Raw genomic sequence first — 16,437 nt, forward strand, 5'->3', positions numbered from 1 at the left:
GGGTGGTTAATCACCATGCTACTCATCCCAAACAAACTCATTGCTGGTGGGAGAACACCACCTGCTTCTGCTGGCAAAAGCCAGTGAGTCTTCCCACACATACAGGGGGGCATGCTCCATCTCATTTAAAAAAAAAAAAATCACTGAAAATGTTGGCCCTATAATGGTAAACGTGAGATATGGAAATGCCATTTGTATGCAATTATGTCTAAACATTAAACAGTGTTTTAAACATAAGGGTCATTTTCTTAAATATGGGTTTTGTATCAAACAGACTGGGATTTTGAGTGTACTATGTGGTTCAGTGTATTTTTCTCTTGTAATGAATTTCACTGGCCTAACTTTCAAAAGCAAAAATCTTTCAACATCTTCTTTAGAACTAGCTGCTACGAAGTAATAGAATAAAATTGAATTTTAAAAGGTCACAATAGAAAAGAATATTACAACTTCCATCTCAGAATGCTGGGGTAAATTGATTTATATGGCAAAAGACAAAAAATGCAGAAGAAACAATGTGAGAAATGCTATTTTTCTTTCTTTCTTTTAAAACATAAGTCTAAGAACTATCTGTCTTTTTTGTTATTTTGACAGGTGTTCCTTTATGGAACTAGAACTAAAGAGCTTTTAGTGTCTAGAGGTTAAAATATTATTTGCCTCCACCAACTTTTAACAGCTGGATCCATGCTCAAGAATGGAACTAAAGCTGAAAACAAATTGAAGCTGTTGCACCATTGTTACTTTCTTCCAATTTGCTTCATCCTTTGCAGTGCCTGAAAGTAAGCCTTTGAGGCAGAACTTTTCAGTACTTCTCTATTAAATATTCAAAAGCTGAATTCTCAAAACAGTCAAGTTTATTCTGCTTTAATTTAACAACTAGTTCTGCTCAAGCATTTTCATAGCATCCAAGAGCCATCTTCATCACATTTGTCATTGCCCACTTAGTTCTGACTGTATGCATAGATATTTTTTACAGAATGATAACAAGACTACTTATACAGATTAAAGTTACTGATGTGACATGGGCAAAAACTTCCAGTGGTTTCAGTCAAACAACACACACTTCTGAATTCTTTCCAGCTTGCAAAGAACAAATACAACCCAGTGTTATTAACAACACTACAATATTCAAAACTCATTCATACCATAATTCAAATCCTAGCTGAAATGAAAATACAATTCTGATTGGGAAAATGCCAGTGGCCATTGGTCTGTCCATACATTTTTATTTACAGACTCAATACCTCAGAGTCTGGTGCCTTCATTATTAGTCTACATTCTGCATTTGGGAATGAATCACATGATTTCACACGACTGTCAGTCTAACAAGCTTTGATGGACAACAGCCGCACCTCACTGGGGACATTTTCATAACTAAGCACACGTCAGAATGCACACTGCAAAGAGTTAAGATTTCAAAAGAGCAATATTGCATTATTTTCCATCTCTTCCCACAGACTAACACCAAGCTTTCACAATGACTGACCTTTATACTTGGAGTATTAGCAAATTATTATTTAATCATAAGTGAAACTAATTTGGTGATTTGCCTCTGTTAAAAATTCATTTATCTGAATGAAAGAGATTTTATTTATACTAATTAAATAAAATTACCACTCCATGTGTATAGATAATCCCAAATTGGCTGGAAGTTCAGTGAACTCTGGAGAGGTTCATTAGCTTAGATGTAGCACCACAGGAATGTAGTTAAATGGCTTGCAAAGCCATTTCAGGTCTAGCAGAAGTACAGAACTGATTTGTTTCAGCACATATCTTCAGCTCTTAAATCTGCCAGACCTGAAACAACTCTGTGCTGACCTAGTTTGGATGCCTCTGATCTTGACTCCCAGGACCTGGACTTGCAGTGGCACGCTAAATAGCATCAGACCATCCATTATAACCACTAGTCCTGGGGGGCTTTTTCTATCCAAACACAGAACTGTAACATGGCACAAACTATCAGGATCAGCAACAGCATCCAAGGCCCAGCAGTGCTGCTCCAGCAGGGCCAGTGCTGAGCTTGAACTAACCCCCCGGGTGGTTATTTGCAGGTAGGTGAATCCATCCTGCTCTCCCCAAGTGTTTAATAGTAACTATCCACAGTATCCTGTGTTGTCCCAGTTATTTAAGACGCCAGGCTCCCCATGATCCTGGATAGCAGAGTGTTGGTTACACAACATCCTAATCAACAGAACATAAATCATCTGAAGAAACTGAAAACTAAAGACAGCGCTGAAGAGTTCATTTCTAATTAGTGTGAAACAGCATCTCATGTTTCCCATCTCAGAGGATATTATAGCAGACTTTGGACATTATATAATACATTCAAGTAGAAAGAAAAGTTAGAATACTGGAGAATATGTCTTTTCCTTTTTTCTCCTCTTCAGGAGGATATATACCAAATATGAAAGTGTCAAATAATTTCATTTCAGTATTTCACAATCACAAAAACCACTCATATTTAAAAAAAACAACAAACTATGGGGTTCTTATAGAAGTTTTGCTTCTTTTTGTAACTTCATCTTGAAACTGTTCAACATTAACTTCCAATACTCCACTGATATCTCTTATCACATTGGAGTTGCAGTCTAAACACTAAAAATACAGTAGTATTTTTTTAGGCTTCCGTAAAGCAATGGAGAAGGCTTTCTGTGGAGGTTATGAAATTTTCATCTTCAGAGAAACTCAGAACTCAACTGGTGAGGCTCTGATCAGCCTGGCTGTGCTTAGAGAAAAGGCCAAACCAGACATGACCCCTAGAAGTCTCTTCCAACCAAAATTATTATGCAATTATATTTGTATGCAGTACTAGAATTTCCTGTGGTGCCACACTAAGAGGTCAGGAACTGTGTGTTACCCCCAAGGAAGCTGACTGGGAGTCTCAGCACACTCAAGCAATGGGTAATCACCAAGGAATGTCACTGACATGACTACAATAATTCTGAATTTTGAGGCAGCAGCAAGAGCAAAATATTATCTCCTCCCATGAGGTTTTTATATGGCTTTATGTAAAATTCTACCACTATTTTGCCAATAGAACTCCAGTGGCTTAAATTATTTCTCACTTGATTAACATTGACAGAAAGGAGACAATGGCTTTGCTATTTTAATTACTATAATTGAGAATCTACAAATTAAGTTTGCATCTTTCTTTGCAAACACCTCATTCCCTCCCTCATCAGGTAATCCACACTGTAAATTGGAGGAGCACAGAGTAACTAACAAAGACATTTCCATCCCAACATATTATGGAGAAATACAGAGTCACCTCTCTGTAATGAGAAAACTTCAGTGTGTCACAATGCCTTGAAACTGAAATGTTATCTTTATGGAAAAGATTATAATTGGTAGTGGGTCTCACACAGCCAAATCACGGCTCTAATCCAATCACTAAACTGCCATATGCTCTGTTCTAAGCCATCAGCCAGTTCCCTACCACGACTCTCCAGAAATAACCGTGGTTTGCAATTGCCCAGCTGGGCATTTAAAATATTCTACAAAGGTTTGGTGCCACCCATTTGGTGGAAAAGGACATCATATCATTGTGGTCCTTGCAAATTCATCCCATTTTTATTTCTGAGACCAAATAGTAAAAAGAAGTAACAAAAGCAGTCACAGAACTATAAAAAAAGGTGAACAACTGTAAAGTAGCATTACAGATATTTATAGAAAGTACAAATGGAATTGAGAGAAAAGTCACACATCTCCAAATTTGCCCCGAAATTACTCTTTTTAAGACAAATACCTATAATCCATGTCGAATGCACTCCAACTGTTAGGCAAGATTGACTTTCCAATCTAAAACTGGGATCAGCATTCATTCTTTGCCCACACAGAAGCCCAAGAGGCATCAGCACATACACACTCTTTGAATGTCCTCTTCCCTTTGATTTAAAAAGAATTCCCCCTCAATGCCCACCTTAGTTATTCTTTTTGCATTAAATACATATCCCAGCAACTCTAAGGCAAGAATTGACTAAGTAGATGTGTAAGTATTAACTGATAATCACTCATGTGTTGTACATTGGACCACAGTCGAAAGATAAGAATAGCCCTAAAACCAGGGGCCAGAATCTCTTATCCTGCCAATACCCAGAGCACAGGTTCCTCCTGGCCTCCTCCAGAGTGTACCCTGAGCCATGTCCAGCTGCCAAGGAGCTCAGGACCGACAGCACAGGTGGAGGGACCTTCTCTCTACACCTTGGAGACCTTCTTCTGATGTGGCCAAGTGCTGGGCTTTGGCACCTCCCCAGGAATGCTTGAAGATTGGGACAAAGGTGGACACCAACACCAGGGGATACACACAACTCTCCTCGGGGATTCCTACTACAAGACAGAGCCTGGCTTCACTGCCTGGCCTGGCTCACACCCAGCCACACTCAGGCTGCCTCACTGTCACACCAGGCAACAAGCACTGCTTTGGATGGCACTCCAGGATCTTCAGGGAAACCTGCATCTTCCATCAGCTGCAGAAAGGTTGGAGGTTACACTGGGCCAGACCTCTGCAGATCAAGTGTCTCTATGGACTCTGGACACCCTTTTGTGTTTTCCTTTCCTTCTAAATAAGTATCAGATTGTTTATACATCAATTGAAATATACTTTTTAAATAAAGTATTTTATCAGCATTCAAAAGTAAAAACATCCTAGTGAAAGGAAACCAATAAACTTTCACCATTCCTCCAAATACATAGAAAACAAAACAAAATTCTCTGGAAATACAATAATTTTCGCATTACAGCTCAGCAATATTCTCTCTTTACCTAAGTGCTGAAAATGTGACCGAAGAATACAGTAAGAACTCAGGAACATCTGGCTGGATTAATTAAATCCCTATTTTTCATAAGGAGAATTTATTCTTACATACTTCAAATTTCAAATTTGCTAATATCAAATCCCCTCAGTCACAGTATGAACTCTTTTAGGTATTCCAAAAGCATGCTTCTCTGAACTTCTCAGAATAATTCAGCTCGTGTACTGTATGTATTTACATATCACTGTATCTGATCTGTCTTGTCATACTTGCAAATGCAAAATGAAACCTCTATGGACACAGATGTATATTAAAAGTGCCTTAAATTTGGCCTATTTGCAAAAAACTCAGAAAGTTGTGCCAAGGCAAAGCAGAAAACTTGGACCATTCTGCTATTCAGGTCTGGTTCATAGGATTGTTTTCACAGAACAAAAGAACAAAGCATAAATATTTAATTCTCCTGACATGCAAACACTGTATTGTTTTCCTGTTCGTATGGGTAACACTCCTGTTCACATTTTTATTTGCCATCCAATTAGTAGATTAACACAAGTACAACTTCCCACCTCTGCACGGAGGGAGATGTTAAAGAGGAGACAGGCATTTCTCAGTTTTAGCAAAGGTGGGAATACTCTGGGGAGAGAGACTTTTTTCAATAAGTCAGGTCAGAAGATAGAAGACAGTTATGCTGATCACTGGGGTTAGAACCACTAGTCACAAGCTTTAAATTAGCAAAACAATTCTTAAAACGTATTTTATTCTTATGGTATTATTTTATAAATAAATAACGTGAATTAGTATTTAATTGCTTCAACCTGAGATTTTAATTTTCCACCTATCAGTGTGGGAAATCTCTTGGCAGCTCTGGAGGCTATGTGAAAATTAAATTTTTGGCTTAATTATAAATTGGTTTTGCTGTAATGGTGGAGGCTTTAATTGAAATATTTTAATTAAGTGCTTGAAGCCACACAATGCTGGCTTTTTGCTGCAGAATAGCTTATCTCAGAGTCTGGAGTTTCACATTTACTCAGCTCCTGCACTGAACACAGACTACTGTAGAACTAATTGTTACTGCTGCTTTTACCTGGTTAATGCATGTACCAAGACAAACAGTGTGTGCATTCAACCACACACGTCAGACCATGTTGATAATGTGGGCAGTAAAAAAGGGTCCTTAGAACTGTTTAAAAATAATTAGAGTGAATGAAAGAAAGATAAAACTGTAGCATCTTGTTCAAAATGTCCCTGATCCCCACACTTCTTCCTTCTGGCAGCCCTCCCAGGAGGAGCAAGTGGCAGACAGGGCTATCAGATTGCCCTCTGACGGACAGCCAGACTATGGCAAAACACAAGCTCCAGCAGGGAATGCTGATCTCTCCTTCTCCAGACAGGATATCAAAACTGAAAGCACTTGCAAGGTTCATAAACAGCAGTATCAACATTATTAACATTTCAGGAGAGTGGGAAGGGGGAAAGGGTCGCTTGCTTTTTCACAGACTAGTTTGCACGTATGAGTATTTCAAAAACAACACAATCTGTGTCTGGGGCCCCTCCTGATGACACAAACGAGTATAGAAATGGGATCTAGAAGTACAGAGGAAACTGAGAACAGCAGCAGCAGAATTTCACACTTGTAAAACACAATGTATAAACTCTGAAGGTTTCTGGAAAGGGGGGTCAGGCAGGTGCTATTATCCTGACAACACAGGCAAGAACAGCAGAATGATAAACACTGATCACCTGCACCAAACCTATCCACAAACATCTGCATGGCTCTGAGAACTAGGCTATAATACATTTTCCTGTTACCATTGCACTGGGTAAAAAAAACCCCAAGTCACCTAAGTTTTCAAGCACTAACAACCTGGAAACTGCTTCTGCAATATAACAAATTAACTAAAAACATTTATACTTCAAAAGAGTTACTTGCAAGGAAACCACACAAGAACCAGAAGAGGCAAGGAAGTAGTTATATAAGACTTGTGGGAAAGACCTTCCTGTGCATTGCAGTAACAGAAAGGTAATGCTATTAAAAAAAGACAGGGAAAAGCCCCCTGTCTTTCCACTAAACAGTGCCCTCACTGATCAAATAACTTAAGATTGAATAACTGAAAAATGCAACAAGGTATTTGACAGTGGGTTAATGAAATTACAGAAGAACATACTGATTCACACAACATATCTTGTCTCCAGCAGAAAACACTTATGAAGAAAAGGAAGAAGGACAAGCACTTAGTATAATTATGTAAAAGAGACAGGCAAAATGTCAGTTCAGAAAACAAATATTGGCTGTCAAGCAACTAAGTAGAGTAAAACTACAAAATGGAAGGGTGGAGCACTGCAGGGTGTTTCTTGCCCCATTTCTCTCGTATTCCTGTTCTTTACTAGCTAGTACAACTCATTCTGACTGTCTGAAGGAGAAAAGCTTGCCAACTAATTTTAGAAGCCAAGGGAAATAGATTAACAGAGGAAATGAGTATGCCTGGGCTTCAAAATTCACCTTCTCCAATTTCCCCTTCTCCCATCTAAAATGCATAACTAAGCTGTCATGAAACCACATGTTGTAGTGGTAAAAAACCATTTTGTTATTTTAAAATCTCTGAGAGAAGAACATGGCCAAATGTGACTGAAAGCTGAAGAGACTTGTCAGAATTGGCAGGATATAAATTTCAAGAAAATAAGAAATTCCCAGCTGGTAGAGATCATTTTAGCTCTTTTAATCCACATTGCTATGCTGATCCACACCAGCTGAAAATTTGAACCTTCTTTTGTGTTGTGCTATTTTTAAGCAGCTAAACTTCAGACTTGAGTACAATTGTTCAAACCCATGACAAGTATAGTGGAAGTAGAAGAGAGCCAACATGTCCCAGTCACTCACTGAATCCCTCATGTGCCAGTCAACTCTTATTAGTGCTATCAAATCACCTACAGCTGTTCCCAAGTCTCTCCTGGGAGCTACAGTGAGACACAGCAAACCCCCCTGAAGGTTGAAGCCTTTCTGCTTTCAACTTTCCCTCATGTTCATACCACCTATTGCACCTACATTTTCTACGAGTCACCTTGGTGGCCTGTAACACTCTCATTCTCTAAAGGCAGGACCCTAGTTTTTGTGTCACATGTTACCCAATCTCCTCTTCCTCACTTACTCTACCCATGAAATGAACTGTGGCATCTCTTCCCGTCAAGAAATTTCCTCAGTCTCCATAGCGGGAAAAAATTCCCTGGCAGCACCTAGGTCTATTAAATCATACAAACACAGCTTTTGAGAACAAAACTGGGTCTGTCAGATGGCTGATGTCATCCTTCAGACACTCACCAGGGTGACAATGGCACATTCAGCAGTCAGTTGAGCAGCACTGAACAACGTCCGGACAAAGCGATAAATCTGTTTCTGCTCCGGGTCATGTTTGTCATAGTCTGGTGGCACTTCGGATTTCTAAGGAAGAAATACTTCCAAATAGGTGACTGAAACAAAATGAAGCAGACAGAAAAAAAAAGACAGTTCACATGAAAGGGAAGGAGAGGCAGATGAACTTACCGAAAGGGGATGAAGGTTTTCATCAAAAATATCTAAGAGCATTCTTCCGTCTGTGTCCCTAAAAGTATTAAAACCAAAGGACTGTCATTATCTGAACACAACAGCACACAACCCTCACAGACACAAGTGCACCATTCAAGCTCCAACACTCCCCATGCTGTGGGGTGCTTAGAACCACTGACGAAATGTGATTTTCAAATAGAGATTGGACCTACTCTGCCATAAGGCCCTCGTGTAACATGAAATTCATGTTACAAAACATGTTAAAACACTCAGCTTTCAGTGCCCAAGATACAAAACTGTGCTCTTTACTGTGAGGCTTAAGAAATACTACTACAAACTTGATAAAACCAGCCCAGCTTACTCTCCTTTTCTCCTTTTTTTAACTGAATCATGTCCACCCCTGCAATCTCTCAACTCCTTTTCCTCCTTTATTACCAACATTGTAAAAGCTTACTAAGATGCAAAGCTATTTTTACAGTAATCTTTTAGTTAATACATACATACTTCACTTTTAATTTATCTGAAAAACCCTATTGTACTAATGAATTCTGAAAGCCAAAAGAAGAACATACAAACAAAAATTCAGGCAAAATAATATTCCTATTCGTTGGTTTTATTAGATGCTTCCCTGAAATCCCTGTAGCTCAATATCAGCATGCACATTGATACAACTTCCCAAGCTTAACATCCAGGATGCAATATAAGATTTTGCTGTATGTAACTTTGGCAAGGACACTAACAAACACAAAACCAAGAGGTATAACTGTACCAGAACTGGCACTTTCTGGACAGATGCATCCCTGTGACCTACTTATTACAGTTCTATCTTTATTTTTAGCATCCCTGGTACTCTGATCATACAGTTCTTAACAAACAAACAAACCACTGAATATATTTTCTATCTTTACTTAGCAGCACGTGTCTCTCAGAGCATGCAAACCACAAGTTTTACAGTGGACTCATGTCTGCAAATACACTTATTAACTCAACATCTGAAGGCACCATTTTTTCTACTAAAATGGACACTGGAAATAAACACATTTTTAATATAAAAAAGCACCTAAATTAAAACAAACAACCAACAAAACAAAACAAACAAACTAAATTTAAAAATTAAATAAAACCAAAACCTGGACTGGGGTGACTGGGGTAATTACCAGAAAATTCCTATCAGCAAGGAGTCTAGGCCATTCATTTACCCTTACATAAAAAACAGTACCTTAATGCAAAAGTAGTCGCCCTGAAATTATGAGTGTGCTACAGTAAACTATGGCACTTCACAATGCAAATAATTTCCTATTTTATTTCTTCAGGTTGTAGTGGCTGTATGCTATGAAGCATACAGCACACCTGACTGCCCTCAAAAATCTATTTAAAAAAAAAATTGAGAGATTTTTGTCTTCACTACAACTCACATTGTACTCTTTCAAAAATGGACCATCTACTGATTACTCAAGCATTCTTTATGGTCAGTTTGCTGGGGTTTATTTTATTTCTTTAGCAAATTCACCAATGCTTGTGCATTCCTTCAAAAACAAGATGGGTGTAGTTTTTCAATCATTTGTTGAGTAGCTAAGACAACAAAACATGAAGAAAACTGATCAGTGTAACCATGATAGGAGATACTGGGAAAGGGAGGAATGATAACTAGAATGCTACAAACAAATGAAATGTGAGAAATGTGAAAAATATTATATTTCATGCACAGCTTCTCAAAAAAAAAATAGATTAGTGAGGGTTTGAAACATTAGGAAGTAATTTTGGTTTAAGTCTGTTATGCAGGAGAACAGGACCAACTAAATACTGTCTAAAATGAATTATTCTCTGGAAAAGCAAATGTTTGACTCATTTTCTGTCAAAATGAACCTTGTGTCAAAGAGTCACAGTGGTTTCATACTTCCCATCCCCCTTAGTGAACCAAAATCTCCCACATACGTCAACAACTTCCTTTTCTCCGATAATAGCAGGAAACAGAACATATGTTTTGCTCTTGCTGTTTCAGCAGCAAGCACAACTGAGTGCTGTTATCACACTGTCCCTCCATTCCCAAATCAGAGAGAACCCAAGACGGAGCAGTTGTTTCACATCCCTCATTCCAGAGTTTCTGACACACGTAAGCCTGGCTGCAGCATCGCTGCTGGGACTCTGTCTGTCCCAAGCGCAGGCACAGCACTTCCCCTCCCCAGGCACATTCCAGGGAAAGCAGCAGCAAGCAGTTTCCTGAATCAATCACCTCTCCATCCAAAAAGTGAAAGGACAGATAGCAACTTTCCCAAGAAAGTAACAGTCAGAATGCACTTGTTTTCAAGATGCTGACACAGTACTCTTTATGTTATAAAGGTCTGGTCTCTCTGTCTACCAGTTGCAGGTCAAATTTGTATCAGGCTCTGCAAGCCAACAAATGGGCATAATTCACTGCAGACAGAGATCAGCTCCATGGCAATCAGCATAGATGGCCATGTCTGGCACACTGTGGCTCTGGATTCCTCCTGCTCACTTGAGAATTCTTACTGAGGTTTCTTACCTCTTGTCATCTCTAATGTGCCTGATTCTCCCAAGCCTTTTACTCAGTTGCCATGGTACTTAATAATTTTTTCCACAAAACTCTGGAGTCTGATTATCTTTGAGATCTCTATTATTTAGTCAAGCATAGCAAAAACCAACTACCTAACCAAACTAATCCAGGGACCATGGAAAAAACGGGGAACAGGAACCACAGATGGATAAACAAATAATCCAAGCATGACCACTCATGCCTTATTTCCTGGTAAATGAGATCAAAAGTTTGAGAGAAGATTTCACTCCAGCTTTTGCTTTATATACTGCCATGTTTCAGTCCAAGGCCCACTGATGTCTCAGAAAGTCTTCTAAGGGCTTTCAGCAGGAATCAAGCCCTAAGCCTTTCTGCCCTTGTGCACACGTAAAGGTTTCTGTTGAGATGTCAGCCTTGTTTCCAGAAGTGTGATGAGTTCCAGTGACCTGAACCATGGTCCTGAATGACGTACCAGCTGAACTTAAAACTCATGAGTAATTCCTTTTGTTCTAGTTGGACTCCTTATAGTCCAGAACAAAAAACATCTAAGTGGCTTGATAAATCAAGATCTAAGCCAAGTTCTCTGAAAAGGCCAACTGAAAAACCATGGACAAAGAAGTCACTTAAATTATTTATATAACCTCTCCTTAGAAATGTCAGGAAATATTATTTTAGGATACTGTGACGTATCGTGAGGACAGGGAATTTAAGATACAAAAGCACAATTCAACATGAAGAAAACTCATATATGTGCCAAGTTACTTTTTAGGGAACCTTTTTTCTATTCAATTTCAATCAACTTGACTGAGCAGAGATCTAAAACATACTACACCAGGAGAGATAAGCCAGGACCTGCTCTGTGTCTGAGGCATCTTGAATTACATCTATTCACAATGCCACTCTTACTGTATAATTCATGGGTTTTATTTCAAAATTCTAACTGATTACTGATATACACAGTTAACTTTACAAAGGTCAGCTAAAAATATAAAACTGAAAGATACTGTTCAGATTTTTCTACATGTAAATGCAACATACGCAACAATGCAGAAGTGCCCAATGCATATAAAACCAAACACTGAATCATCAGAGTTTTTCAATGTTGAGCTGTACTTCCATTTTTTATGGTAATTAATTCTCCAATTTTAATTTTTCAATGTAAAATAATATATATAGAAAATGTGTGTGTTTCCTATTGCTAGCCTGTAAGTGAAGAAAACAAGTACCCAAAAACATTTTGAAAGAAATTAAGCATGGATTTTTAGGGTTTGAGCAATTGACTTGTTTCAATAAAAGATATTTTCAGTACAAGATTCCACTATTCACATACCTGTTTTTGATGTGGTAATATATTGCAAGAGCTACACTGTAAAGAAAAATACAGAGTTAATATCTCAGGACTGCCATATTATATTTTCTGTCATATTGCATACAAATTTAAAACCTAGCACAAAGCATGGCAAACAGTATATGGTCAACAGCCCATTTTCTTTTGTTCACTCTTAGATCTCAGGAAAACTGTTGTAAATAGACAATTTTATAATATTTGGTTTTTTTCACTCCAACTACATCCTTTTTTATAGTAATTAAGTAATTTACTTCATATTATCATCATATTCATATTATCTTCTTAGTTCATGTATCAAGTTGCATGATAAAGTTGCATACTTTTCATTTAATGCCCTTCCATACTAAACCCAGTAATTAAACCCCTACTGACTTCCAAGGCTGAAGACAAAGCATGACGGGCATTGAACATTCTCTTTAGTTTTGCTGCCAGGTTAACACGAAATGTTTTAATCACCACTGGCTTATGATTGTATATTTAAATCCATTGCTTGTGTCTGTCTTTAAATAGCTGCACAAACAGCAGACTCAAACACCACGCTCCTACAGTTTTATGGCATCAAGTTACTTATTTTAACTCAGGAAAGACAACTCCCTGAATAACTTCTTGCATTATGCATTTCCCCTACTCTCAACCACACACCAAAGCACCCCTGTTTATATTCTGCACGCAGACAAAAAGTGCCCTTGTATTCACGGAAAGTTAAGATTTTGATTACATACACAACTAACTGATCTCATTCCCATTTGAGATGGAACAAAATTAAAGCATGGATTCTCATGATTATCCTACAGTTTCCAAATCCCAGCTCACAACACATTTTTATTGAAGAATGAAGCCGAGCCAGCACTCTCCCTACTTACTGCAGCAGCATAAAACCAATCTAAGCTAAAGGGGAAAGAGGATGGAGGAGTGAATTCACTGATTTTCTTTGTAGGCAGTTTGTTTCACCAGTGATTCACTGTAAGATGTTTATGTCATATACTGATGCAAAATTTTCCCCTTTTCCCTAAAACACCTTTTAAGGGTCAATTGGTTGCTCTCAGATTTTATTTCAGAATTTTTATATGAAAATTGAGATACTGCATGTTAGGAAAAGAATATATTTGAGCTAAAACTAGCAGAATTTTATATTTTTTCAGGTTTGATTGGGTTTTTTGTTTTTTTTTTTTGAACAGCAATACAGTAGAAAATATTTTTCTCTGCTAAAAGAAAATATGTTTTATTAAATTTTTATGAGCTTTTACCTACCTGTAATAGAAGTTCTTAGATCATACATGCTTTTTAAATTTGGCTTTTTTCTACAGACACATATTTAAGGACTCAAGTGATAGGGTGTACCACGGACATTTAAGGACCACAGCTGTTACTGAACACAAGAAAAACCCACATTTATGAATGAATTTGATTTGACAGAAAGATATTCACAAAATGAATTAATCCTAAAATTTAATTTTAAATTATGCCCCTAGGAACACACTTGCAGCTCCAGTTCACTTAATGAAAGCAGATGCAAGAACCCATGTGCACAGCTCTGCTTGGTGTCCATATGGTTGCCTTTGTAACAAAATGTCAAATTAAGTTTAGAAAATATTTACTATTTAGAAACCTGTATCAGAATCTGAAAGTCTCTCAGGGCTGCAAGAGAGTAACTCATCCAAGTCTCATTCTACCTTTCATACACTGGTTCAGCTGGCACTAAGAGTGCAGAAATTATGGAGCTTTCCATCACCCTACCCCCACCACCCTGACTGCTGCAGATGCTGCAGTGGATAAAGTAATATTTTAAACACACCAGTGCATAACATGACCTAGAAGAGAGGAGTAAAATGCCTCCCTCTTAGATTTATCTATGCACAATAGTTATTTTCCTGCAGAGACTACAAGGTATGGGGAAAAAAACGAAGTTGTGCTACAATAATCCTACCATAATCCTAATACTACCAATAATCCTACCATCTCTCCACCCTTCAACCTGTTAAATGTACAGCCAGACAGAAGATGCAGTGACTTTGTGTGCCAGAGTTCAGTTTCTCACCCTCTGTAGTCTCTTTTCAAGCCCTCTGAGCCCTGCAGCCTCCAACCCTTCCCATGCTGGCAGCCTGGCCTCAGCCCTGCATGACGCCTGCCCCATCCCAGCACTGGCTCTTCCACCTCTTCTGCTCCCCACAACTCTGTCCCCCACCATGTACCCAAATCTCTCCCAAACAAACCACCCTTTTCCCCACTATCAGCTCATCCTTCTGTGTCCTGAAAATGCTTCTTGGCTGCCACACCTGTACCCATCTCTTCTTCCCACGATCCATGGCAGTTCTAATGCAAAATGACATCCAAAACCCACCAAAAAGGCTGCACTTATTCTGCATACAAACGATTTAAGAGCAGAAGAGTATGAGATTCAAGGAGGAAAAAAGCTCAAACTTCAGAAATGGAAAACCTTTTTCAAATGTTAATCAGAACTATTTTTAGGTTACTAGTGACAGAAACCTGAAGAAAAGCGAGACTATGCTCCAGGCAGAAAGAGCTGACGAGGAATCAGGTATCAGTTTAACTACAAAACCTTTCTCCTCTCCCCTCTTTTTCCTTTAACAGAAAAATTAAGGACTATCTTAGTAACCAACATTACAAACTCCTTTGGATGTGTTAGTCTAAACAGATTTGTCTCTCATGTGACAGCTCTGCAGCAGAGATACTGTCTTAACAAATTTTTGCACTTGCGTACACCAAGGTAACCAACCTACAGCCAACTCAAGAGAGGCTATCAGCAACCATTAACAAAAAGCACAAAATGCCTGAGCATTTGGTCTCTATTTTCCCCATACTGTAAAAAATGTAAAGAACAATACTCTAAAAATACCAATTTCATTTCTCTACAAAAGTAAAAAGGCACCAGTGAAACTTCAAATGCTCACCTGAGACATCACCCAGTAACTCTGGAGCATGACTGATTAAATAAAATTATTACTTCAAAAACTAAAATCTTTGAAGTTTGCTTAGTAGTGGTTCAGAAATATATATACATAAATACGCACATAAATTGTAAGTGCTAGCAAAAATAAATAAATTGTAAAACCCACCATTTGATGGTATACTTGAGGTTTGGTTGACTGACCGTGCTGTCATCCAGGAAAATAGTGGAGCAGGAACTGTACTTCCTTCTCAACTGCCCAGGAGGATGCTATGAAGAACATGCAAAAGAACAATGGCAATTATGTAATACCAAAGCATTTTTTGGAGGAAATGTAAGAATTTTAAAATGACAAATTTCTGTCTCTCACAATGATGCACACAGTAATGTGATCACATTTGGAAGCAGTTCAGAAAGTTGAGAAATAATTAACAGGGCAAAAGTCACAAAAATTCCTGCCTGAGACTTGCTAATGCTTTCAAGTCCCAAACCCCCTGCATCCCTCCTTCCCCAAAACCATGCAAAAATTTTTCTGCAGGCTTACTCAAATACATACATACATTTGGAAAGCAAAGATGAATAAGACCTATATTTCTGTCCTCATTCCAAAAGAGTAAATGGAAGAGTGAAAAAGAAATTGTTTTAGCAATGAAGGCCAGTTTAGCAACAAATACAAAGCCGTGCTTGAAGAAAAAAAAATTAAAACCCTCAAAAAAGCTCCTAACAGAATGAAGTAAGGGAAAGAGGTCTTTACAGTAGAACTACAAAATTAATAAGGAGAATTCATAAAAATAATTTATCAAGAATAGATTGTTATCAGAAAGGAAGAAAACTGATCAAAGAATAGAAGAGTATAAGCAAATTAAAAACCCCATATCTTAATAGGAAAGGTTTTCAATATATTTCAATCATTTTCCTGCACTACCCTAGAAAAACACTGCAAAATTCAGCCAAAAAACTGGCATTTGAGAACTCTATTTATTTCTAAACATTTTTTTGCTGAGAGAGCTTCTCCATCAGCTGTTTAGAGCAGCCAGCACTCCACCAGGCTAAAGAGAACAGTTTCAATCACATCAGCTAATAGCTCTCACAGTCCTTAATCCTCCTCAAAGATTTCATCTTTGCTTATTCCATCTACACTAGCAAATAACTTGACCAAGAACCTATGTCAGGAAAGTGAAGATCAGTCAAATTACACATTTAACTCACAACAGAACAGGTCTAAAATTCAGTTGGCATATCAACACGGAAATTTTAATTCATCTTACAATTAATGTAGTTTCCAGTGTTTCAGTGGAGGGACCAATGTCAATCCCATCGGTGGAATTCAGAGGTATTTACCAGCCCAGAGCAACTGAG

At 38.1% G+C, this 16,437-nt stretch overlaps 1 protein-coding gene across 4 annotated transcripts in view; it reads right to left on the reverse strand.

Moving 5' to 3' along the window:
* The window catches only part of CCNY (cyclin Y), a 120,445-nt gene that overhangs the window by 15,203 nt on the left and 88,805 nt on the right, over positions 1–16,437 (reverse strand). For all 4 annotated transcript variants that reach the window (XM_038123019.1, XM_038123012.1, XM_038123026.1 and 1 more), the window contains 4 exons: positions 15,248–15,348; positions 12,153–12,188; positions 8,287–8,344; positions 8,065–8,184 (listed from right to left, as the gene is read on the reverse strand). In XM_038123019.1, coding sequence (XP_037978947.1) covers positions 8,065–8,184; positions 8,287–8,344; positions 12,153–12,188; positions 15,248–15,348 — 315 coding nt within the window. The remainder of the gene's footprint in view (positions 1–8,064; positions 8,185–8,286; positions 8,345–12,152; positions 12,189–15,247; positions 15,349–16,437) is intronic.

The sequence above is a fragment of the Motacilla alba genome, chromosome 2 (assembly GCF_015832195.1).
Source record: "Motacilla alba alba isolate MOTALB_02 chromosome 2, Motacilla_alba_V1.0_pri, whole genome shotgun sequence".
In the NCBI taxonomy this organism is placed as follows: domain Eukaryota; kingdom Metazoa; phylum Chordata; class Aves; order Passeriformes; family Motacillidae; genus Motacilla; species Motacilla alba.